Genomic DNA, 24029 nt, shown 5'->3' with positions numbered 1-24029 from the left:
CGCAGCAGATGTGGAAGCAGAAGAAGCTGCATTTTTAAACTTAAGTAAGGATTCACATTCTTTGGTTTCATTAAATCAAACAGAAACAGGCCTTCTCGCTGATGATCAGCCAGATTTAAAACCGGCAGAAAAAACCTGGAGCCTCTTCAACCAGCAAAAACAGTTTGCTGGTTGAAGAGCAACCAGCAAACTGTTGCTGGTTGCTCAGATGAAGCAACCAGCAACGGTACAGATCAGATGAAGTGCAGCAGTCAGTGAGGATGAGGAAACTTCGTGCTTTCCACCAGTGGAGGTAAAATAGAAAGGACGTTTTTTATTGGCTTTCGCTGACGTGGCTGGTGCTGAACTGGTTTAATGTCAACCAGTGCAGCTGGTTCCAGACACCACCTGGAGTTCTGACATCATTCCACACAAACTGATAATTAACTGAGCAGGAGACCAGATAATTACGGGGGCAGCCTGGCTCTGACTGGAGGATCCTGAACCACGGTTCTGACCCGCATTCCTCTGGACGCTAATAAACCGCCGCGCAGCAACACATGGACATGTTTCACTTTACACGCTCCGCTGCTAAACCCCAGAACAGATGTTGTGACGGTTCCACATCTGTTTCCACCTAACCACAGCATCAGCTCAGGTGGACGTCTGGCTCTGGAACCGGCGTGTAATTCCTGAGACTATAGCAGAGGTCAGAGGTCATAATCCTGCATGATGACAGCACAGCTGTGTGAGATGTTAACCCAGAATCTGCCAGGTTAACAGAACCAGAAACAACCAAACACACAGGTGATTGTTCACCATTTCCTAGTCAGCACAGTCCCACTCAGGCCTAGTCCAAAGATACACAGATACATTTTTATAGTAGAGTTTTATATTACTAAAAATGATCATTTATAAAAACTATGACCAGATTTGAGAAAACTCTGTATTTGTGTTCATGAAAAAAAACGGAGATTTATGGTCCTTCAAATTACTGCGAACAAATAATGAGCTAATATTGCCACATATATCGTCTTATGTTTTAATAACTTTACATTCTGATGTTTAAAAGCAGTTTAGCGCTACACTGCCCCCTGTAGGTTTGGTTTAAAGCAACATTCAAGAGTGTATTTATGTTGGTTCATACAGATGAAAACCTTTCTGAAACCAATCCCAATACAATGAGGTACAGATATTAATTTCATAAAGACAGTGTGTACAATGAGAGATAAAATGGCCTCTGTGGCTTTAGGAAAATTATAAACTTATTCAGATTTTTCATAAATGAAGCTACAACAGAGATCTAACTCTGCTTCTTGCTTCTCTTTCGATACTAAACCTCTGCCGATAAATCTGAACACACCACAGCGTCGTCTGCGTAAAGCGTAAATATGACTTACGTCTCTGGAAGATGCTGCGGATTTCCTGCTCGATCCTCAGGCAGATGGATTGCGTCAGCTCCTTGGATATTCTCTGGAAGGCGTCGAAGTCCTCCACCGTGTAGACGTGAGTCTCCGCAGGGGCGTTGGCGATAGCCTCCAGCTCACTTCGTACGGCGTCTTTAACGCCCACGGCAAAGATCTCCACATCTGCGTTCCTCAGCTTGGTGGCTGGATCTTTGAAAGCGTCGGACGACTTGCCGTCGGTGATGAGGATGGTGACGCGGGGGACGTTGGCACGTGACCCCCTGCTGGTCTGGAAGATCTTCTCCCTGACGTAGGTCATGGCCCTGCCAGTGTTGGTAGAGCCGCCGCGATACGGGAAAGTCCTCACCGCCTTGACCACGGCGTTGACATCTTGGTGAGTGTTCAGGTAGAACTCGGTGTATGAGTCCCTGCTGTACTGCACCAAGGCGATCTGGACTTTGTTTAGGCCGATGTCAAAGGTGTTCACCAGAACTTCAAGGAAAGCTCTCACTTTGGCAAAGTTTGTCACGCCGATGCTGTAGGATCCATCAACCAGGAGCACAACGTCAGCCTGCACATCCACCCCAAGAGAGCACTCTGGATGGAAACCACAAACACCAAGTGCTTCTTTAAACTCAGCTCAAACAGCAAGAAAACATTCCTTCAGCTTTAAAAGAGTCAAACATTTTCATGGACGCACCCAGGGAGACTTTAACAGGTTCTGTCTTCTGCATGACCGTCACAGGCTCGCTGGACATCAGGTCCTTCATGGCGAAAACGTTGACTTGGTACACGGTGTCAGGAGAAAGGTCTCTGACCACCACGGAGGTCTGAGTGGAGGCCAGGTACAAATCCTGCTGCTTGCTGCCGGCCATCATGGGGATCATCTGGACCCGGTAGCCTGAAACGTCTCCGCCGGAGGCGTCCCAGCTCACCCGCATGGACTTGGAGGCCACCTCCAGGACTCGGAGGTTAGAGGCTGGATCCACTACTGCAAACACAAAACAGCTGGTTTTTATTTTGTTTCTTCTCATCTGAAGAGTGAAAGCTGCAGAAAAAAACAGCCAAAGCCAAACCTAAAACAGCTGCTGGGAAATAAACTAAGCTCAATTATAAACTAAAATAAACTCTATTAACTCTGTTCTTTGTATTATTATTGAAGACGTCTGATGATCTGAAACATTAAAGTGGAAAAAATAAGCAAAACTAGAATAACTTTTAACGGTGCAAGTACTTTTTCGCTGCTCTATCTCTGAGTTTATAAGATTCATTAACCAGCTAATAAAAAACAGTTCTGCTAACGCTAACCAGCTAAACTAACATGGTATTTACTGAAAGTTAACATTATCGTGCTAAACTTATTGTATTTTTCAGAAGCTAACACTAAAGAACTAAACTAGCATGGTATTTAGCAGAAGCTAATGCTAAAGTGTTGAGCCAACATGCCAACATGGCAAAGCTTCAGTAACTGATGGGTCAAAAAAACCTTGTAACTTTATTCAACTAAAAGATTACAAAGCAGCCAAATAATTTAGCACTGTAAAATTAATTTAGGGGAAGATAAGTGTGCTAAATCTTAGCAAATATACTAATGCACTAAATGAAAAACTAGCACTGCTTTTAGCAGGTTAGCGGCGCTGTGCTAAAAGCTTCTGATTAGTAGTAGGTGTTTCTGTTTATGATGCTTCTGTAAACGGAGATGTGATTTCCTGCAGACTGGAGGAACCTGAAGTCACCAACAGGCGGTAACCATGGCAACCCAAAAGTCAATGTTTTCCCTTTCAGCTGCTTTATTATGGCTGATTAGAGTCAGAAATCTGTAAATTACAGGGAATCAGGCGACTGTGCAAACATGTCAGGAAACAAAGAAACTTTAGCTTTCCTGCAGCAGACAGGAAAACAAAATGTTCTCTGAAATAAACAGGTGATTATTGAAGGAACAAGATGTTTCAACCTGAACTGTCTCTGCTAAACATGACAGACTCTGAAGAAGGAAATTAACTGATTGATGCCTTAAAAAGGTTTAAGAACGAAAATCAACAAATTCCACAAAAAAGGAAGATTCTTCTAAACTGAAAAAAGAAAAACTCGACAATAAAGATGATAAAGATCCACACAGCAAAAAACACTAAATCTTAACAAGTATTTCAGTTTCTAGAGAAAATAAGACAATTGAAATAGGACAAAATGAGCTCACAGTTAACGTCTCAGCAACATGTAGGGGCGGGGCAGAGCAAGGCGGGGCAGAAATAGGCGGGGCAGAGCAGGGCGGGGCAGCCTCACCTTCTTCTCCGCTGACCAGCGAGCCGAGTTGATCCTCCACGCTGGAGCACATCTGGCTGATCAGATCCTTCTGCACCGACCGGATCTGCTCAAAGTTCGCCACGGCGAACACGCGGCGGCTGTAGGGTGTGGACGCCATGAGCCTCATTTCCTCTTCGTCAGCATGGTGGACACCTGGCGGGGACAGAAACTCTCTCAGTGCGTGATATTCTCACTCCCATCACAAACATGAAGCTTCTTTGGTTCCCGTCCGTCTGCCAAATCCGTCCTGAGCTCTAAGGCGACCCCGTTATAATTTACTGAAGGAAATTTCATTCTGCTTTCGCTCCAAGCCAGTAAAAAGTGGAAAATGAGCATGACTTTTCCACGTTCGCTGACTGAGGAGATTTTGTTCCATTCTGGCAGGAAAGTCTGACAATAAGCGCCGTAAATATGAAGCTGGTTGGAGTTTAACAGTCCTATAATGCTCTGTAATACTCTGACATTGTTATACGAGCTGCAGCCTGTCGGTTTCTTTAAAGTTCAACTGAATGAGTCACTGCAGAGAGGAAAACAGCTTTACTGTAGCAGCCAAATACTTCAGAGTATTGATATGAAATCTCTGAAGTCTCTGTGCACATGTTCTCTGAGATCTGAAAAAAACATTCAGGAACAATAACACTCAGATCAGATCATGAAGAAACCAGTTATAAGAAATGGAAATGATCCAGATTTATTTTTCCAGTCTGGGACATTTTCAGCTCTCTGGGCCCAACAGAAACCAACAAAAACCAACAGAAACCAACGGCAACTAACAAAAACCAACAGAAACCAACGGAAACTAACAAAAAGCCAACAAAAACCAACAGAAACCAACAAAAACCAACAGAAACTAACAAAAACCAACGGAAACCAACAGAAACCAACAAAAACCAACAGAAACCAACGGAAACCAACAAAAACCAACAGAAACCAACAAAAACCAACAGAAACCAACGGAAACTAACAAAAAACCAACAGAAACCAACAGAAACCAGCGGAAACTAACAAAAACCCAACAAAAACCAACAGAAACCAACGGAAACCAACAAAAACCAACAGAAACTAACAAAAACCCAACAAAAACCAACAGAAACCAACAAAAACCAACAGAAACCAACGGAAACTAACAAAAACCAACAGAAACCAACGGAAACTAACAAAAACCCAACAAAAACCAACAGAAACCAACAAAAACCAACAGAAACCAACGGAAACTAACAAAAACCAACAGAAACCAATGGAAACTAACAAAAACCCAACAAAAACCAACAGAAACCAACAAAAACCAACAGAAACCAACAGAAACCAACAAAAACCAACAGAAACCAACGGAAACTAACAAAAACCAACAGAAACCAATGGAAACTAACAAAAACCCAACAAAAACCAACAGAAACCAACGGAAACTAACAAAAACCAACAGAAACCAACAGAAACCAACGGAAACCAACAAAAACCAACAAAAAGCAACGGAAACTAACAAAAAACCAACAGAAACCAACAAAAACCAACAGAAACCAACGGAAACTAACAAAAACCAACAGAAACCAATGGAAACTAACAAAAACCCAACAAAAACCAATAGAAACTAACAAAAACCAACAGAAACCAACAGAAACCAACGGAAACTAACAAAAACTAACAGAAACCAATGGAAACTAACAAAAACCAATAGAAACTAACAAAAACCAACAGAAACCAACGGAAATTAACAAAAACCAACAGAAACCAACGGAAACTAACAAAAACCAACAGAAACCAACAAAAATCAATCAATAATTTCAGTTATAATGTTGGTCATCATTTCGGTATTAATGTTGGTATTAATGTTAGTATTGCCTGAACAGAGATAATTAGATATTAACTTTCTGTCTGCTGTATTTTCAAACTAATCTGGATGGAAAGTTTTCCTGCAGCTCTAACTCATCCTGCCACATGAAACAAAGTCTATATTTATGGCTGTTATCAGCGTCTGCTGCACAGTTTGGAAAAATGTTTGCTTTAATAACTCATAAAGCCTTTTTTCCACCTCTGCCGTCCAAAGGATGGGCTGCGTCAGTTCCCCCTGTTATCGCTGTGGCAACAGTCTGAGTCTGTGGAAAGTTGGAGGGGAGCCGGAATGTAAACGCGTTTCGTTCGCCGCTTCTCATGCCAGAAGGTCCGGCGCTCACCCAGGACGAACACGTCCACGCCCCGGCTCCTCAGCTGCCGGGCGGCGCCCTCCACCGGGTCGTCCGACTTCCCGTCCGTGATGATCAGCAGCAGCTTGGGGAAGCCCTTCCTGGAGCCGGCCGCCTCGGTGAAGCCGCTGGCCAGCAGGTGGCTGAGCGCATCGCCTGAGCAGAAACCAGACAGAAACGTTTCGGATGGAAACCTAGATTATCTAAATAACCAGATTATCTAAACCTCAATCTGGGTTATGATTTATGAAGACAAAACAGAGTTTAGTGAATAGAAACAGAAACCTGCAGCAGAACATTAATGAAATATTTATTCCTCCAGATTCGAATTCAAACTTTTAATCTTTTTTATGTTTTTAATGTTTCTGTGTTTATGCTGCTCCACAAATAACGTTTTATTGATCTGAACTGATCTACTTCCATCCATCCATTTTCTCTAACGGGGTCAGGAGGAGCTGCTGCCTCTCCAGCTAACGTTCAGGGCGAGAGGCGGGGTCACCTGGAGGTCGCCAGTCTGTCGCAGAATTGATCTACGTATTATAATGAATTTATTACAGAAAAAGAAACATTTAATCCCATATGAACCCGCATATTCCTATTTTTATTAAACATCATAAATTACAAATAACTGCAATAAATAATAAACATTCAAAGGAGTGGGGAGAAATATAATATTAAAATCTGCAGCAACATCACATTTACGATCTCCTGTTTATAATCAATATAGCAATCTACTGTCAGATGATTGATTAATGCAATACATTCAATAATACAATATTACTAATAGTATTAACAATACTAATAATGATAATATTGAAGCTAATGATGTTATAATAAAAACAATAACACAAATTAAAATAGCTTCTCATATTTAGTGCAGATTTTGAATTTATCATCTGAATCTGTGTTTAAATGAGGAGATATCAGATGTCCGAGTGCAAGTGAATGCATCACGAAACCAGCAGCCGGACAGTTAGCGACCCGGTTCTGTGTGGACGAAGAGAACCGGGTCGCAGTCCAGAGAACTGAAAAATGATTACAAAAACCAAACATTAGTTTTCTCTACAGTCAGAGAAAATCTCAGGAGTGAGACCTCCTGTCTGGGCGGGAGGAACACAACCAGCTGAGCACTTGTCACTGTTGCTATGGCAATGGGTTTCAAACCCAGTTATTCTGTTTTTACCTGAAGGTTGAGGAGTCAGAAAATCCCTCCACATGTTGAGGATTTAAAAAGAAAACTGTTAAAAGAAGCTGAACGCTCCTGAATATAGAACTAAATAACATAGATGTGTAATTAAAGCGTAGATCGTCTGGGTTTAAAGAAGTTTTATTCAGTTTAAAAGAACAAAACTGAGTAACTGTTGAGAAAGTTTCAGATTTTTTCAGTGTGGTGATTTAAAAGGAAGTAAAACCAGCAGGGGGCGCCACCAGCGAGTCTCACCTGTCCTGGTGTTGCCTCCCTTGTACGGCAGCGAGCCGATGGCCTTCATCAGAGCGGGTCGGGTCAGGTGTTGGTTCAGGCTGAACTCGGTCCGCGGGTCGTCGCTGTACTGGACCAGGCCAACGCGGGTTCTGTCCTCGCCGATCTGGAACGCTCCGGCCGCCGCCGCCATGAAGCTGCGGATGTGCTTAAAGTTCGGCCTGCCGACGCTCCAGGAGCCGTCGACCAGGAAGAGCAGGTCAGCGGCAGCAGAGGCTGGGCACCCTGGGAAAGAACCAGAACCAGAACCAGTGAGAACCAGGTCCAGTCAGAGTCGGAACCAGTCAGAGTCACCTCTGGACCAGTTAAAGTCATACTAAGTGGATCCATAGAAATCGTTTTGTTTTGTTTTTTAAAATGGCCAAATTAATTTTTACCCTGGATTTGCTAATTATATGAAAGTGTTTGTTGTTAAACTGCAGCCTATTTTGAATCATAGACATATTTTCTTTATCATGTTTATGTTTCACTAAAGTCTGAAGTAGTTATTGTCAGTTAGCCGCTAGCCACTAACCACTAATCCACTGAACAATCGTTTTAGCTCTGCTAACACTAAACCACAGAGCACATTTAAAAAGTTAGCTTTGCTATTGCTGAACCGCTAAACACATAATAAAATTAGCAGAAGCTGGTGCTAAAGTACCAAATATTTAAAAAGATTACTGGAAACTAAAGGCAAACCACTAAGCACATAAGAAAGAGCTATGCTATTGCTAAGTACAAAAAAATGACTGAAGCTAATGCTAGTTGTTGGGACGACTGTCTCTCAGTCTGTTTCTTCTTCTTCTTCTCCCAGTTGAAACTCACCAACAGTAAAGTCCTGTTTCTGATTCTGCTGCATTTTATTACTTTAAAGTTGAATAAACACGACAACCAAACATAAAGTTCATCCAAGTCATAAAATGGGTAACATTTTATAAAAATAACTGGCTTAAAAGGTTCAAAAATGGCGGCCATCTTGAAACCCAAGTGGCTAATGGGAAATATGAATAACATATGACCTGAGGTGAGAATGCTGCTTTTTAAAATTTGTATCCTTGAAATATTTTTGCAGTAATAAACTCCACTAAATGACTCAGCAGCAGTGAGTCACAAATAAAGTCTGAAAAGCAGAAGGAGTTTAAAAGGAGCTCCAGCAGGAAGCGCTGGGTTGTACATTTACTGGTTTTTCTAAATCATGGTTTCAGTGTTTCAGTGTAATCATCAGGGCTTTCACAAGGCTTGGCTCACGCTGCACATTAGATCAGCCTGTTGAGGCAGAGGCAACAACCAGCTGCCTTCTGGAAGTTTCCTTCTGACTTTCCTCTTGTGAAAAGGAGGAAAATTCAGCCCAAGTTCGTCATCGTTTGCAGATCTGGGCCCACAGAGGCAGCAGCAGTGTTCCTATAAACCAGCAGATCTGTAATGGTTTCCATTTCCACCAGGGCATCAGAGCTGGACTCCAACAACAGCCTCAGTCCTGACCTATGACCCCCGCAGTGAGCGCCTGCAGCTGATTCAGAAACTGGCACCACTTTTTGGCAGAAAACCGTCCCTGACGACCAAGAACATTTGAGCTTTATTGGGTCCAATCAGGAATATTACTGTACAGTTGGGTCCAGTTTGTTGGGAACCAACTTCTGCTACCGTTAGCCTGAAGATAACATGAAACCCACCCTGCAGCGACAGAAACTGGATATTAAAACGTTCAGTAACATCAGGTTTTTAAATGAAAAAGGCTCTGAGTTAATGAGGTCAGCTAGCGCAACAGTTTCACCTCCAGCTAAAAGCTAAACGCATATTAAAGCCAGCTAGCTCGTAGCTGCTAACAGAACCAAGATTTCAACTGACATTGATACATTATTATTTTTATGTTCTTGTTATTTTATTATTCTGGTAATTAGCAGGTTAGATTAGTCAGCTAAACCAGCACAACAGCAGTTCTGGTAGTAAATTAGTTTGGTTAAACACTTTGCTCTTAATGAAACTGCTATGTTGTCTTTGTAAGTTTTAGTTGTTTTGGACGCTGGGCTGCTGAGTGCCTCTGCTGTAAAGCAGGAAGTTTTCCTGTTTAGAAGAAGCAGATCAGAACTTACTGACTGGATCGGAGGAATCGGGTTTCCTGGTTCCTCCTCTGGAGCTGCTGCTCGACTCAACTGGAAGAGAAACGGTTCAGCCGTCGTTAAAGTGAGAACATTAACAATCTGTTGCTCTAAAACCTGAAGCCAGAACTGAAACAACCTGCTGGACGTTCATCCTCAGATCTCTGAGTTTAGTTTTATCTACATTAGCTCCTTCAGCCGCCATGTTCCAGCAGCAGACTGGTACCAGAACCAGCTGTTCTTAACTGGATCATGAAGGAGGAACTCGGACTTTTCCAGTGTCGTTAACTTTAACATCTTGCTTCCCTTCATTACAAACCCTGGATCCACTGGTTCTAGAAAACATTTACATTCATTTTATGGCTGCCTGGAATCAGGTAGTTTAAATTCTTCTTCTGGCTCGGATCAGGAATGTTGGACTATCTTACGTAACATTGATTAAATAAACACCGTTCAGTTTGTTCTCGTTGGAAAGAATAACTCAAATCAATCAAACTGGATTCCTCTGAAGGTTTTTAGCTTCTAACAGATTGATTGTTTGTGGGAACATAAGTGAAGCAGTGACAAACAAAAGGGAGGGCCAGTGGGGGCCAGAGCCCACTCCACTGGATAAGGTGGGCATAAAAACAACAGTTTTATGAATTATATAAAATAAATACATTTATTTATTTGTGCCACCTTAAAGTTTTTACTGACCTGATCAGAGGAAATGAACTTTCTCCTAAAACTGTTTAGTAGCAGCATTAGTAATAAAATCTCAGCTCCAGCTTTGAACGCCTGGCAGCAACACGTCTAAAATAAATGACAAAGTTTCTGTTTAAATCAGAAATCCAGGCGTCCGCTGACTCATCAGCCATCTTCCTGTTATGTCTCCCAGTTACTGCTGCTGGTGTGTTGGAGCTACCAGCTGCTGAAGTGCTCGGTTGGACGGCGTTCAGCTTTCCGTTTGGTGACTCACGTGTGAGCTGGCCAGAGATGGGCAGACTCTGCTGGGATCCGGCGAACGCCACGATCGTAACCACATAGTCCACATCAGGACTCAGCTCTGAGATGGAGGTTTGAGTCGCAGAGGCAGGCAGAGAAAACTGTCTCGCCGCTTCGCCTGCAACAAAGTAGAGAGTCAGAAGGAAGCCATTAGGAAACTATGACATGACTTCATCTCTCCAAGAGTCAAATTTGACTCCAAGTGCTGACCTGCAGCGCTGGAAGAGCTGAGGAAACAACAGTTTAATGAAAACTTTCCACATTAAAGCTCAACACATGCTTTAACTCCTTAATACTCTCAAATCTGGCATTAAATGGTTGGTAACTGCTGCAGAAAAACATCTCCTGGTTCCAGGTAGAGAGGAGACGAATCCTGGATCAGGAGCTGAACGCTGGACGACAAACGGATGGAAGACATTTAGAGGAATGTTGTTTTTCATCTCTGTCAGTCATGGTGGGTTCATGTTTTCCCTGAAACGTTTCCACGAAGCGCAGAGCAAAAAAACCTTCGGAAACTTTTCCAGAGCGGAGGAAAAGAGAAACCTGATGTGAAAAAATATTTACACCCACAGCTGAGTGGGTTGAAGAACCTTCAGACTCTCCACAGTCAGCCAGACGTTCAGATGGCTTTAGGGCAGAGCCCACAGCATAACGCTGCCATCACCGTGCTTCGAAGCTGCTAGCCAGCCAACAGGAAGTGTCTGATTTCATTCTGACCAAAATGAAATCAGGCTGACATGACGACTGAATAATTCAGCAAAATGGCACAAATGTTCCCAGGGACATTTTTTAAAACACTAAATAAACACTAGCCCCTGAAAAATTCAAAATGGCTGCCATTTTTAAAGATGGTTGTCAATACAAATGTGCCAATATAATTCCCAGATTAATATTTTTGGTGTCAAATCATAGATTATCAGACTCACTAAAGTCGTATTTATTGATCATTTTTGTACATTTCAAGATGGCTGCCACAGTTGTCATAGGAAATTAATTTTTGCACTAAAATATGAATGTGTTTGGTGTCAACTAATAAACTACATATTTTGAATCATCATTTATTTTTTTATCTCGTTTCTTTTGTTCTTGTGAATATTTTTCAAAATGGCCGCCATGGTGGTAATGGAGATTATATGTGTTTGCCCTAAAATCAGCAGCAGTTACTGACGGCGGTGGGCACAGCTAACCAAAACGTTAGCTTCACTAAACACTAATTCACTAAACAAGAATCTTAGCCATGCTAATGCTAAACACACACAAAAAAACTATGGAAGCCAGCGATAAACACATATAAAAAATTAGCAGATGCTAATGCTAACCTGCTAAACACACTTTTTAGCTAGCAGATTCTGCTACTGAGCTTCGTTTTGATTGCCGTTTTCTTTCGACGGATGATGAGTTTTATCAGAACGTCTCAGAGATGTGATGAAGGTCACATGATCTGCTCTAGCCACGCATGTAATGATGTCATCGTTACATCATCAGGAGCTCCTACCTGAGTCAGAGGTCATGTGTATCCTGTAGCCCTGTATCCTGCTGAGCGGCCGGCTCCAGATCATCTGAACCGTGTTCTCATTTAAAATCTTAAACCTTAAATCGCTCGGCGCGTCCACTGTGGAGACAAAACGTCAGCAGTTAGCAGTTAGCGGTTAGCGCTGTGGCTCAGAGGCACGCGGGTAATCTGAAGGGCGGCCAACAGTCAACGCTTCCTGGAGGAAGTCAGAGCAGCTCACTGTTGGAGGAAACAGACGAACAGACAGAGAGAGACGACACGACAAGAAGAAGAACCAAACCCTGAGGTGATTCTGTTCTGGGAATACTGGGAATACTGGGAACACTGGGAGAGTTCAGGATCTGATCAGGAAGGAAGCAGTGACTGAAAACCTGAATGTGAACAGAGTTTATTTCAGTTCTACAACCGATGAAGTAAAATAAATGAATTTAGACATTAAAACATCAGTAAATGAAACTGCGAGGAATTATTTATTATCTATCTAATGTTCTTAGAAAAAAACATCAGCTTAAAGAAAAACCAGTGAAACTGAAATAAGTTGAACTGGTGTTGCTGATGGGAACCTGGTGAGCGATGTTAGAGCAAAAAGGAACCAGAGAAACGTCTCCATGTCTGGTTCTGCTGTGAAACTGGACTGGACCGGAACCGTCAGACCCAGCAGCCGGAATAAACTGTTTTACACGAGTTCAGGTCGAAAACTGCAGAAATAATTTGGGTTATTTACTTAATCAGGAGAAAAAATGGAGGCTTATTTTTTAAAGTCACATTATCTCCATGTTATTCATTCATGTATACATGTCACAGATCGCTACCCAGCAAGCTAACTACATGTTTAACACGCTAACTACATGTTTACATGCTAACTATATGTTTAACACGCTAACTACATGTTTACATGCTAACTACATGTTTAACACGCTAACTACATGTTTACATGCTAACTACATGTTTAACATGCTAACTACATGTTTACATGCTAACTATATGTTTAACACGCTAACTACATGTTTACATGCTAACTACATGTTTAACACGCTAACTACATGTTTACATGCTAACTAATTTAGCTTCACGCTACACGTTTAGCTTGACACAGTGACATTTATTCATGAGTGAACAAACGGTGATAATATGATGTTGAACTGAATTTTCTTCCCTTTCCAGTCTCAGTAATTCGGGTTGCTGAACATTTTCCGAAACCCACCATGCGGCGGCGCCAGCGGACGCTCCCTGACCTCCCTGACGCTCCCTGACCTCCCTGACCTCAGTCCAGCTCCTGGTGTCGGATCGACCAGACGACCCGATTAGGTCGTTGATCTGAGATTTTTCTGTCGCCTCCATTGCAAACCTAAAAGACGCAGCGGCTCAGAGGGACCGCTGCGTCTTTTCTCCTTCTGCTCCACAGGTTCTTAAACTGCTTCACCACAAACACCAGAACCGCTCAGGTTCTCCCGCCGCCAACCAGACTCTTTGTCGGGGCCACCTTGCTACGACCCAATTGGACCCGATCGACCAGAACCTGAGGATCCACCACATCCCGAAGGTTCTCCGCTGGATGAAGACCTGCTGACTGGAGAGACGTGTGAAGGTCCAGAAACCGGGTTGGGTTAAGGTTCTGGTCCGGTTCTGGTTTAGTTCTGGTCGCCATCTTCATCCTCTGCCGTCTGATTGGCTGACTAGCCGTTTGGTCTACAGGTGTACCTAATAAAGTGGCCGGTGATTCGGTGAGTGAGTTCACTGGTTCTGTTGTGAATTCAGCAAAAACCAGTTTAAGAACCAAAGTTCTCAGCAGAGGAACCAGAGGAACAGCAGGACATGCAGCTGTACACGGAAAGTTGCTTTGGACAACTTGGAGCGACAAAAAGAAAGTCTCCGTGTACAGAGGGACGAGTGGACAGAGGGACGAGTGGACAGAGGGACGAGTGGACAGAGGGCCAATGGACCTCAATATTTCACCATGATCCTCTTCAGGTTGGGGTGTGCGGAGCTACCGGCGCCTCGCTAGCTAGCTAGCTAGTAGCTTCTGGTCATCTGGATTAAAGCTTCATGCAAACTGATGAGTCCAGAGAAACTGACCTTCTCTAAGCAGGAGAAACGGTTCTGACTCCATGAACCGACTAAACGTTCACTGGACCGGGATAAAGAAGAATCTGATCTGAATGAACCCGAGCAGCTGGTTCTGGTTCTGGTTCTAGCTAGAGAGCAGAGAAGAGCCTAAACCACCAACCGGTCAGAGGGTTTGTGAAGAGCATCACCGTGAAATATCATCGTGAAGCCGAGACCCGGAGGCCGAGCCGCGGCTTGACCGGAAGACCACAGAACATCAGAGCTGGAGGGGCCACCAACCTGGTGAGTCCGTCCCTGGGGCGGCGGGGGCCCCGGGCAGTGGGGGGCCTTCCGCTTCTCGACGGGTCCAGAAACAACCGGGGGGAATCCGTTTCCACACACACACACACACACACACACACACCCACACACACACACACACACACACACACACACACACACACACCCACCGAGCCTCACACATAGCCCAGACCTTCTCCTGTTCTGTAGCGTTTGGCCTCTTCGTGACCCCGGAGAAGCTGCGCGGGGCCCCGGACAGGGCTCTAAATGACGCAGAGGAGGCCCCATGCAGGAGAGGCTCTGACCTCTGAGCAAATCCAGATTTTCTGCTCTGGAAAATAAGCTGGAAGTCATATTTAGTCTTTTTCCGTTCAGTCAGGAGGAAAGACGCTGGGAGGAACCTTGGCCACCTGAATCCAAGGGGGCCCTTCGCTCCTGTTTCACTAAACTGGAACATTTCGTCTAAAAGGTTTCTGGTTAGACTTTAGGCTAGAGCGCCTCCTGCTGTGACAGGAATGAACTCCATCTGACACAAAGAGCCGCAGAAACAGAAAAAACAAATTCTGTCCTTTAAAATGTAATAAAGTGGTAAAGTGTGTGATATTCTCTCGTGATTTATGGTTTTGAACATATATTTAAGAGTCACGATCAGCACTGCGCTGAAGCTGAAGTCATGATTTAGAGAGAACATCTGGTCTGAAAGCTGCCATCCATAAATCTGAGACACATTTTTCAAATTCCTGCAAAAAGAAGCAAAACTGAGGCAGCAGAGAGAAAATAATCCAACAAATCAAATCACAAACACGCGTTTTGTTTCTCAGAGTTTATTCAGGATTTACTGCAGGGAGCAGAGAAGAGGAGGAGGAGGAGGAGGAGGAGGAGGAGGAGGAGGAGGAGGAGGAGGAGGAGGAGGAGGAGGAGGAGGAAGAAGCTTTACCTTGGTCCTGGGCCTGGGAGGAGGCCAGCAGGAGCAGCAGCAGGGCCAGCAGGGCGCTCTTCATCTTCTGCTCCTCTTCCTCAGCTCAGCATGCGACGAGCTGCGAGAAGAAGAAGAAGGTCAGAGAGGAAACCTGACAAAGAACCGATTAACCGAGAAAAACAAACACTTTTAAACATTAAATCACAAATCTAACATTCATCATGTGAGGAAGCAGCAGGAGAAACTCCGCGCTCCTTCTCCCGGTCCGGTTCGGTTTGGTTCTGATGTACAACTATCAGACACAAACGCAGTTTAACTCCTGCCTAACGGGAGAAATTCACTGCGAAGAGGGGAAATGTTTCCATTGGTGAGGAAAAAGGTGGAGAAGTTTTGGCACCGTGCGCAATTACGCACTGCAGTGCCAAGACCTGCTCCGCGCGCTAAGCGGATAAAAAAGGTTTCTCTAAACGAAGCAGAAACCGGACTGACCTGCGGGAAGCTGCTGGTTCTGCTCTGAAAACGGGAAGAAAGTAGGAAGCTCCGGGGGCGCGCGGGCTGGTCCGGTCCGGTTCGGGATCTCCGTGGGTTCTGTGGCTTCCCAGACGCGTCGGGGAGCCTCTTCCAAGTGGGGAGGGTTTCCACGCGGCCCGCTACTTAACAGGGGGGCTGCTCCCAGCACTCCCAGCGCTCCCAGCGCTTACGACACGCAGCCGGGCCAGAAAGTGGTGCGTAATCTCTGAGAGGGCTGGCACGCGCACGGAAACTTTTCCATATTTCTGCATTCCTTTCCAATGATGGAGGCGCGCGCGGCTGCAGATGGAGACGGCGGCGCAGCAGGCCGGGAAGGGAAGGAGGCAGAAAACTGTCTGGAAAACTGGGAAAGTTTTTCTGGATCATCTGCAGGTTTCAGAGTCAAACATCCAGAACTCATGTCAGTCAGAATAATAAATATCTGCAGATGTTCGTGTATTAATGAGTTGAAGCCTGGTTCTGTTGAAGTTGGATCGGAACCAGAACATGCTGGCAGGAATTAAACATGACGTCATCACTGCTGTCTGGCCGCATTTTGACGTTTTAATCGGAGCTAACAACTGGAGTCAGGAGGGAACTGCGCGGCCTGCGGCGCCCCCTGGCGGCGCCCAGCCGGCAGCACTGATGTTTTCCACCAGTGGCGCTGCAGCAGCGAGGTCCGACAAAATGAAAACCTGGATATTTATGGACCGCTTCTTCTGAATATTTTGTTGAAATTGTATTTTTTTCCCCTGAATTTATTAGCTAAAATTTTAATAGAAAATTAGATCAAATGTGCAATAAATATTCTAAACAAAATGTTAATTAAAAAATGTTTTACGCAACAAAATTCACATAAAAAATAAAGTGATTAAAATAGGAAGAAAACGAATGATGTCATTATTTAAATATTTTGACTCCACCTGTTATCTGGTTGGTCAACCTGGGGACCAATCAGCTTGTTCCTAACCGCATAAGCCCCGCCCCTTTTTAATAAAATCATGATTTGCTGCAACAGAAAAATATAAATAGACATAAATTCAGCTTTTAATTGATAACTGAATTTTAAGTTTAGACATTAATGAAATATTTAAGTTGCTGCAGATAAAAGTCAACTGTGTGGACCGCTCTGGTTCTGGAACAAACGGGTCGGATCCACGGTTCTGGGTCATCAGAGGTATTTTGTGTTTATTGATCCTCAAGTGAACAGAAATATCAAGTTATCGCTCCAAGAACATGAAACAAGAACACAGAGAGAGCAGGAAACGGGTCGGTTCTGATCCTGGAATATCATCTCTTTATACAAATGGGCCCGGCTGGAACCAGAACAACGATCCAGACCGGAACAACGATCCGGATCAGAGTCAGTCCTTCTTCTGAGGGAACGACGCCTTCACCAGTTCGTACAGAGTGAAGCCGACTCCTGCAGGGAGGAACGGAGCGTCAGAACAGAACCGGACCGGACTTCTGGATCGGATCGATAAGAACTTTTCTCACCCAGGACGGTCAGCACCATGGTGGCCCGGTATAGCAGGGCGTCGCTGCTGCCGCCCTTCAAATGGATCGGCATCCCGTTATCCTCCTGCAACAGAACCATCAGAGAAACAGGGTCAGAACCTGATGCCAGGTCAGCAGACGGGTTAGACATGGACCAATAGGACCAGAGATCAGTCAAAGGTCAAAAGGTCGTTTAATAAAAACCTTCCAGATATTATTTCTCCTGTGGTGGATATTTGAGTTTTATACTAAGAATCTTTTTAAATTATGAGAAAAATGTGATTTTAATGAAAAGCTTCGATAGTTGATATCTGATATGATCCGTCTGGTTCTATTTGATGCTGACGAGTTAAAAGATAAAATATTTATTATTTCTAAAACTGATACCAAAAAACTTCACAAGATGCTCAATAGTTATCTTTGTGGAGGAATTCTTAAAAAATACTTAATTGTCCAAATGTTATAACTTTATTCTTGTATTATTTAAACTATATTTTTGTATTATTCTGCAACAGAGTCGATCTGAGTCAGAGTTTCGATTATTTCAGAATGCCCGACGCTCCTTTATGACATCATCACAGGAAGCCATTTGTAGTTTTTAACCATACTTAACATGAACACCGACTTCTCGTTTATTCAGCAGAACCCAAAACGTCTTTAGTTTCTTCTCTGCTTCGAGCTCAAAAGTTTTGTCTTCTTATTCTTCTTCTTCTGTAAAACTGTCAGTTTTATGTGTCGTTTCAGTTGTTGAAGTTCTTCAGTTGACACCTTAACTATCTAAACTGGGTCTGGTTCTGAAAAGGTTCTGGGTTATTATCAATAACATTCAGTTCTTTATTAAATTAAGAGGTTCTGTTCGGTTCTGGGGGATAAATGATCCAAACAAGACAGAAAACCAGCAAAGAAAACCTGCAGTACTGTTGAGCAGATCAACAGTTTGACCTTCATTCAGCTTTCGGGAGTCTGACCTCTGACCCAGCGTGACGTCACCGGTGTATGAACGTGGACCTGGATGCATGAGGAGTGTGTTGGGGCGTTTGCTCACCTGGAACATCTTCTGCTTTTGGGAAACCTTGTTCTCCACCTGCCGGCGCGCAGAGCTGCAGATGCTGCGCCGCGCCATCTGCTGGACCGCCTGGGAAACGCAGCCGGACACCGGTCAAACTCACTCACAGACACACACCCGCTACAACATTTTAATAAACTTCCTCTTGACCGGGTTCATAACCAGAACCAGAACCAGCTGGAGGCTGACAGGAGGTTCTGTTACAGTTAGAGCCGGTCCGGAAGCTCTCTGACCCCGGCTAGCTAAGTGAAGCTAAAACTAGCCGTTGAGTTGAGCCGCTTTAATGTAACTGGTCAGAACTAAATGGGCGCCAACAACCGAAAGGTTAATAACCAGTAGAATCTACTCACATTCATGGTTCTGAACATCTTAGTGGACCCGTCTGGTAGCGCGATTCTAACACAAGGACACCGGAACTCAACTGATGCTGCTTCTTCTTCGCTCGGTGAAGTTTTCCGCTTTGAGCGCTGCGCTTCCCCCTGCTGGAGACTCAGCCAAACTACATGTTCAGTTTAACCTCCAGTCCCAAAAAAAAGTAGTTTCTGCGCATTAACGTTCAGATTGAAGGGTATTAAATAATCATGTGTGTTTTATTGTTTCCTGGACTTCCAGACCTCAGCAGAACTACGCCTGATCTCCTCCAAGTAAAAGGAGCCCAGACCCAGAACTGAGCAGAAACTGAACAGAAAATGGAGATTCTGTTCAGTGGGTCTAAAGTTTAGGCTTTCATGTCCCGGAACCAGAACCATCAGAATAAACGCCAGTTGTTTCTCTCTGAGAGGAAAAGCTTCACATGAGCTTTACTTTCTGATTGAAGTGAATAATCTTTCAGATCATTTTCTAATTTCAGTTCTAGATGTTCAGGACTTTAATTCACTCCGAATCCTGAAAGGAGGCTTCAGAAACGTTCCTGCCCAGATTTCTCTGTAGTCCAGCAGTTAAAGCTAAAGTTTTCCCTCCTAAAAACTTCTTTATTCCATTTTGAAATCCATTGAACTTTGTTCACATTGCAGGTTTCAACTGTCCAGACCAGTAAGAGGAACTGGTTTCCTCCGAGTCCCGACCAGACAGTGAGATGTTCCAGGTTAAAGCCCAAAAGCTGCAAATCTGAGGAACTTTCTCCTCGTCTTCGTCACTCTCTGATGTGGATGAAGGACATTTTCCAGACAGGAAATGAAGAGCAGTCAAAGGAACAACAATCATGTTTTAAAAATGAAGAATTTATTAATTTAAAGCAACAATAATATTAAAAACAAACGTCATCAGTGCAGAAATGAAACAAAAGAGGCATTTAGTTCATGCAGCACAGAGACACCAAGAACCACAGAGTCTAATCAGGTCATCGCTTCAGGAAGTGAAGACGAGGCACCAAGACGCCGGCAGCGCCGTGATCACATGCAGCAACGCAACGCTCAGACCCACCGCAGGAACCAGGACCAGAACCAGAACCAGGACCAGAACCGCTCAGACAGATCGCTGTTCTCTGATAAATCTACATCAATCATTTAGTTTTAGGTTCTTCTGGGTCTATTCCTGCTTTTTCTTCTACATTAATTTTTAAAAACAATTAAAATTAAACTGATTAGAAGGAAAATGTAAAGAAATGATGAATGGACCTGGATAATTCCTGGATCTAAATGCTGGAAATACTTATGACCAAAATGTGATGGAATTATCTTTAAATGATAATCCTGCGTTTCTGCAGACAGATTATTATTATTATTATTATAGCCTTATCTAACCAGGTGTTGCTGCCTCAGCTACTCTACTAACGCTAGCGCTAACATTCACAGTTGGATGGGGTTAGCGCCCCCTGCAGGATGGGAGGAAGCTTCACAACGGGGCAGAAAACCAAAAGGTTCAAATCCGTTTGTCTCACAGCGTTTCCATCCTGGAACAGATCCAGAAGCTTTTTATCGCCAGGAGGAGAAAGTTTCTCACTAATCAAGAAAACTTTCTCATGAAAATGATTCCAAAACTCGGTACAACAAGAAAATGAGTTTCTCGTTAAAACCAAAAAATAAAAATGTCTCCAAACTGAATGAAAGAGAGAAACTCACTAAACCCAGAGGTTCTGTTGAGCTCTGAGGAAGTTCATTTCAAAAGAACCGCAGGCGCTGTCTGGTCATCCGGGTCAGAACAGAACCGCTGAACGCTTCAGTCAGAAGGATTAACCAGCTCCCTGCGCACAGACTGCTGCAGCTGCACTGATTTTACTGAGGCGTCAGAACGGAACCGACCGGACTTCCTGACCACCCATCCCAACGACCTGGGTTGGTTCTGGTAGCCGGACCTGGTTCCTGCAGTGGGGGCGTTACGTCTGCGACCCGGTGGGTCGCTCCAGAACTTATCGGGTTCGTTTTCCTGTCCTGCTCCACCTCGCCCTGCCGTGTTGTTAGGATCTAAAAAAGCTGATTTTAACCTCAACGCTGCTGTCTGCAGCAGAACTGGCCCGGCCCGGCCCGGCCCGGCTCTCAGTGGGAGATCTCGGCGGCGCTGTTGTGGTTGCCGTATTTGTGGTGGATGATGAGGAGGACGACGCCCAGCAGGAAGCAGACGGAGCCCACGCTGACGTAGGCGATGCCCAGGAACGGGTTCTTCCCGCCCATCCAGGAGATGGTGCTCAGGATCATCCGCTTCCGGCCCTCAAAGCTCCGCACCGGATAATCTGGGATCCGCTCGTTAAGGAGGAAGACTGGATCCCACCTGGGCTTCTACTGGGAACATGGATTACTGTGGTAGAGCTCAAACTGACCTCTGACCTCTGTCAGGATACTGTACACCACCTCCAGGGTGTAGTTGCCGCGCGGCAGCGTGGGATGCACGTTGCTCCGCCTCTGGATGATCCGGTACAGCTTCCGGAACGTGGGCAGGGCGGCGGTCCGCATCCACACGATGAAATCCTCGTTGATGAATCCGTTGTTGTCCGGGTCGGAGTCCAGCTGGAACACGGGCCGGCGCCAGTTCACCGGCTGCGTCGTTCCTGAACCGGAGGAAGGTCAGAGGTCAACAGCGACTGGGTCAGCACCAGTTTAGCCACATTCCACTTGTATAAAGCAAAACATTTTGTTTACGATGGAAATTTGAGTGAAATGTCAGAAAATCTCATTTTGCCTTTAGAGACCAAAACCAACCTGATGGTCTAATCTATTATTATATTCTACATTTGAGTTATTTTACTTTATTTCTTTACATTTCTCACAGTGATAAATAAATCGAACAAGAAGTTTTTCTGATAAATGATGATATTGTTGTTTTGGAGCCATTTTCCACTAACATAATGATGAAGACGTAATAATAAAAACTTTATATTCTAATGAACATTTAACTCTGGAACTAGAAAACATTTTAAATATCCAAAATAAATCAACAAAACAAGAAATAAAATGAAAAAACGAAGAGCAGCAGAACGGCAGAAAGAGAAAAACAATCATTTCTGTAAAAGGAAATTATTGATCTCATTTTAATATATGGTGTGATTAACTGATGTATTGCAGCCGGTCCAGTTGTTTCACCAGGTTCTGTCAACTTTGATTCCTCCGGAATCAGAAGCAGAGATCTGGATCCAGTAGATCAGTAGCGGCTCGTTACCTTGGAAAACGACGGTGAGGTTCGTGTTTTCTGCTCCAGGATTCCTGAACTTCACGTGTTTGTCCGTCCACCAGGCGATTCCCGTGGCCGTCAGCGGGATCTGGACCTTCGTGCCGTTTGGGTCGTTGTAAATCAGCTCCAGTGAGTCTAAAAAAATACAAATATTGAATGAATTCAGGAGAAGATGTGGAGCGGATCTGAGGGGAAACTCTGAGTCGTCACCGTTAAACATGCTGTTCGCGATGGCGCCGCACGGCGCGATGGGCTTGTTGCCGTGCTTGGCGTACGGTTCGCACTCCTTACTGGGTTTCTGTTGGGAAGCAGAGAAATAAACGTAACGGCTGGATGAAGCAGAACGTCGGGAGCCCTGAGCAGCGCAGCCTCACCCTGAGGGACTCCTCGTTTCCGTTCAGCTGGCTGTCGTCTCGGGACTTGACGTACCGCCGGTGGTTCTGGTAGAAGTTGGAGAGTCCGTAATACATGAAGACGTTGCTCTGCGGGTGGAAGAGAGACGGTTATGCCCCGGCTGCAGCGGGCTTTGACCCGGAAAGCAGCGGGTCTTACTTCGTACGGCTGGTCCAGGTGGAAGGGGACGGAGCAGGTGCACGGCTTGGTGCCGTTCCAGCTGAAGTTCTGGGCGCAGGTAAAACACGGACTGGACATTTCGACTCCCGTGTAATCGATCTGGAGTTACAAAACACACAGTACATAATCACTCAGCATCATGGACCTGAAACTTTATAACCCAGTAGCTGCACTACATACCAGACACACATCGTCACTAACATGAAGGATTTTTGGATGGAGTTTGTTGAAACATTTTAAAACTTGGCTTTACTGTTAATTATGTTTTTCATTTAAAATTTTGCCAAATCATCCAGAGGACCTCAGCTTTCTAAAGAAATCTTTATGCAGATGTGATAAAGAGAATGTTTTACAAAGACAGAAAAAATGGAGCTTCGTTGAAGGATTCAGTTTTTATTTTATTTCTATTTGTCAAATCCTCCTTAGAAACAGTAAATAGAGAGCTGGTTCAATCCATAAAAATAAGAACAGGACACAGTATTTTAAATTAATGTTCATACCACTGTACAAAGGAAAGAAATGTCACTAAAACACCAACATTCTGGACGGTGTTTGGTTGACAATTTTTTAAAACTTGGTCTTAGGGCTTTGATGCTAATGTTTGAAATTTTTTATTTATGCCGAATCATCAAGAATAACAGTGTTTTAAATAAATCTTTATGAAATTGTAATAAAGGGCGTGTTTTATTAAATAAATTGGAATAAAATGTCACTAAAATGCCATATTTTCGAAGTCTGGTTGCAAGTTTCTTAAAGTTCGGCTAATATCTTTGGTGTTAATTATGTTTTTCTTTTCTTTTTGCGGAATCATCCGGAGGAGCCAAGTCTTCGAAACAAATGTTCACTTTCCAACAGAGAGAGCTGTTTAAACCGGCCAGGAAGAAATGCCTCTAAAACACCAGATTTCTGAGCGGAGTTTGGTTGGGCTGCAACAGCGCGTCACTGGGTTGATTAACGGTTTCTGTTGATTCTCTAGCAAACATGGCTACCTCGAACTCCTTGATGTTGTTGGACGTCACGTAGAGGCCGATGCCGATGGGGATGAACATGAGGCCGATGATGAAGAAGGCTGGCAGGACGGTCCCTGCGGTCAGGATGGGCTGCCAGGCCGGGAGTCTCTGCTGCTTGAAAGCGGTGTTTTCAGGCTTCTTGCTCCGCAGAGAGCCGCCCCCGGCCCCGGCCGCGGCTCCGGACCCCGACACGGTGATGTGTCCGTCCTCGTCTTTGTAGCTGGAGGCCATCATTGTCCGCGGTTGTTTCCAGTGAGAGGTTTATAAAACAATTGTTGACCGTTAAACTGTCGGATTCAAAGCATTGTTATAAAATCACAGCAGCAACCAACGTCTTCCTCCTACTTCTCTAGGTCCAGTGCTGCCCCCTGCCGTCCAGATAAGGACAGTGTTTGTTTTCTGTCTCAAAAGCGCCATCTTCTGGCTCGTTTTGGTAATACGGTTAATAAATCTGCAATTAGAAACTTAAAATAACAAAACACCAAAGCCGAAAAAAATAATAATTAAAATGGACTTTAAATAAAAGACGCAATTAAATTCTGACTTACATCTCAGAATTCCCTTTTCAGTGACCCCTA

At 44.2% G+C, this 24029-nt stretch overlaps 3 protein-coding genes across 9 annotated transcripts in view; all 3 read right to left on the bottom strand.

Moving 5' to 3' along the window:
- col12a1b (collagen, type XII, alpha 1b) overlaps positions 1-15982 on the bottom strand; it is an 83826-nt gene extending 67844 nt beyond the window's left edge. Inside the window, exons 1-10 of one of the 7 annotated variants that reach the window (XM_032584779.1) lie at positions 15682-15982; positions 15211-15310; positions 11910-12026; positions 10389-10532; positions 9425-9484; positions 7311-7574; positions 5861-6025; positions 3669-3842; positions 2086-2376; positions 1380-1982 (exon numbers count right to left, since the gene is read on the bottom strand). In XM_032584779.1, coding sequence (XP_032440670.1) covers positions 1380-1982; positions 2086-2376; positions 3669-3842; positions 5861-6025; positions 7311-7574; positions 9425-9484; positions 10389-10532; positions 11910-12026; positions 15211-15274 — 1882 coding nt within the window. In that variant the 5' untranslated portion in view covers positions 15275-15310; positions 15682-15982. Of the gene's footprint in view, positions 1-1379; positions 1983-2085; positions 2377-3668; positions 3843-5860; positions 6026-7310; positions 7575-9424; positions 9485-10388; positions 10533-11909; positions 12027-14273; positions 14785-15210; positions 15311-15681 lie in introns of those variants that run through there. The other 6 variants (XM_032584778.1, XM_032584777.1, XM_032584776.1 and 3 more) reach the window with 6 other exon arrangements.
- Positions 15983-16863: 881 nt separating this feature from the next.
- cox7a2b (cytochrome c oxidase subunit 7A2b) lies at positions 16864-18734 on the bottom strand. Its single transcript, XM_032584998.1, has 4 exons — positions 18616-18734; positions 18245-18334; positions 17200-17284; positions 16864-17125 (listed from the first exon to the last, which is right to left on the bottom strand). The coding sequence occupies exons 1-4, from the start codon at positions 18631-18633 to the stop codon at positions 17067-17069; spliced, it is 252 nt and encodes an 83-aa protein (XP_032440889.1). The 5' UTR covers positions 18634-18734; the 3' UTR covers positions 16864-17066.
- A 730-nt stretch (positions 18735-19464) lies between these two features.
- LOC116733929 (cell cycle control protein 50A-like) lies at positions 19465-23860 on the bottom strand. Its single transcript, XM_032584960.1, has 7 exons — positions 23431-23860; positions 22421-22540; positions 22243-22350; positions 22079-22166; positions 21857-22003; positions 21042-21248; positions 19465-20933 (listed from the first exon to the last, which is right to left on the bottom strand). The coding sequence occupies exons 1-7, from the start codon at positions 23683-23685 to the stop codon at positions 20740-20742; spliced, it is 1119 nt and encodes a 372-aa protein (XP_032440851.1). The 5' UTR covers positions 23686-23860; the 3' UTR covers positions 19465-20739.
- Between the last annotated feature and the right edge of the window lie 169 nt (positions 23861-24029).

The sequence above is a fragment of the Xiphophorus hellerii genome, chromosome 15 (assembly GCF_003331165.1).
Source record: "Xiphophorus hellerii strain 12219 chromosome 15, Xiphophorus_hellerii-4.1, whole genome shotgun sequence".
NCBI lineage: Eukaryota > Metazoa > Chordata > Actinopteri > Cyprinodontiformes > Poeciliidae > Xiphophorus > Xiphophorus hellerii.
The sequence above is the reverse complement of the archived record's forward strand: the minus strand, read 5'-3'. Positions and strand labels throughout refer to the sequence as shown.

Coding starts and splice junctions, on each gene's coding strand:
- cox7a2b (XM_032584998.1), bottom strand. Junction 17,285..18,244: donor AAAAGCAGAAGATGTTCCAG/GTGAGCAAACGC, acceptor GTTCTGTTGCAG/GAGGATAACGGGATGCCGAT. Junction 17,126..17,199: donor CATGGTGCTGACCGTCCTGG/GTGAGAAAAGTT, acceptor TCCTCCCTGCAG/GAGTCGGCTTCACTCTGTAC.
- LOC116733929 (XM_032584960.1), bottom strand. CDS start 23,685: ATGATGGCCTCCAGCTACAAAGACGAGGACGGACACATCACCGTGTCG. Junction 22,351..22,420: donor ACCTGGACCAGCCGTACGAA/GTAAGACCCGCT, acceptor TTCCACCCGCAG/AGCAACGTCTTCATGTATTA. Junction 22,004..22,078: donor CGCGAACAGCATGTTTAACG/GTGACGACTCAG, acceptor GTATTTTTTTAG/ACTCACTGGAGCTGATTTAC.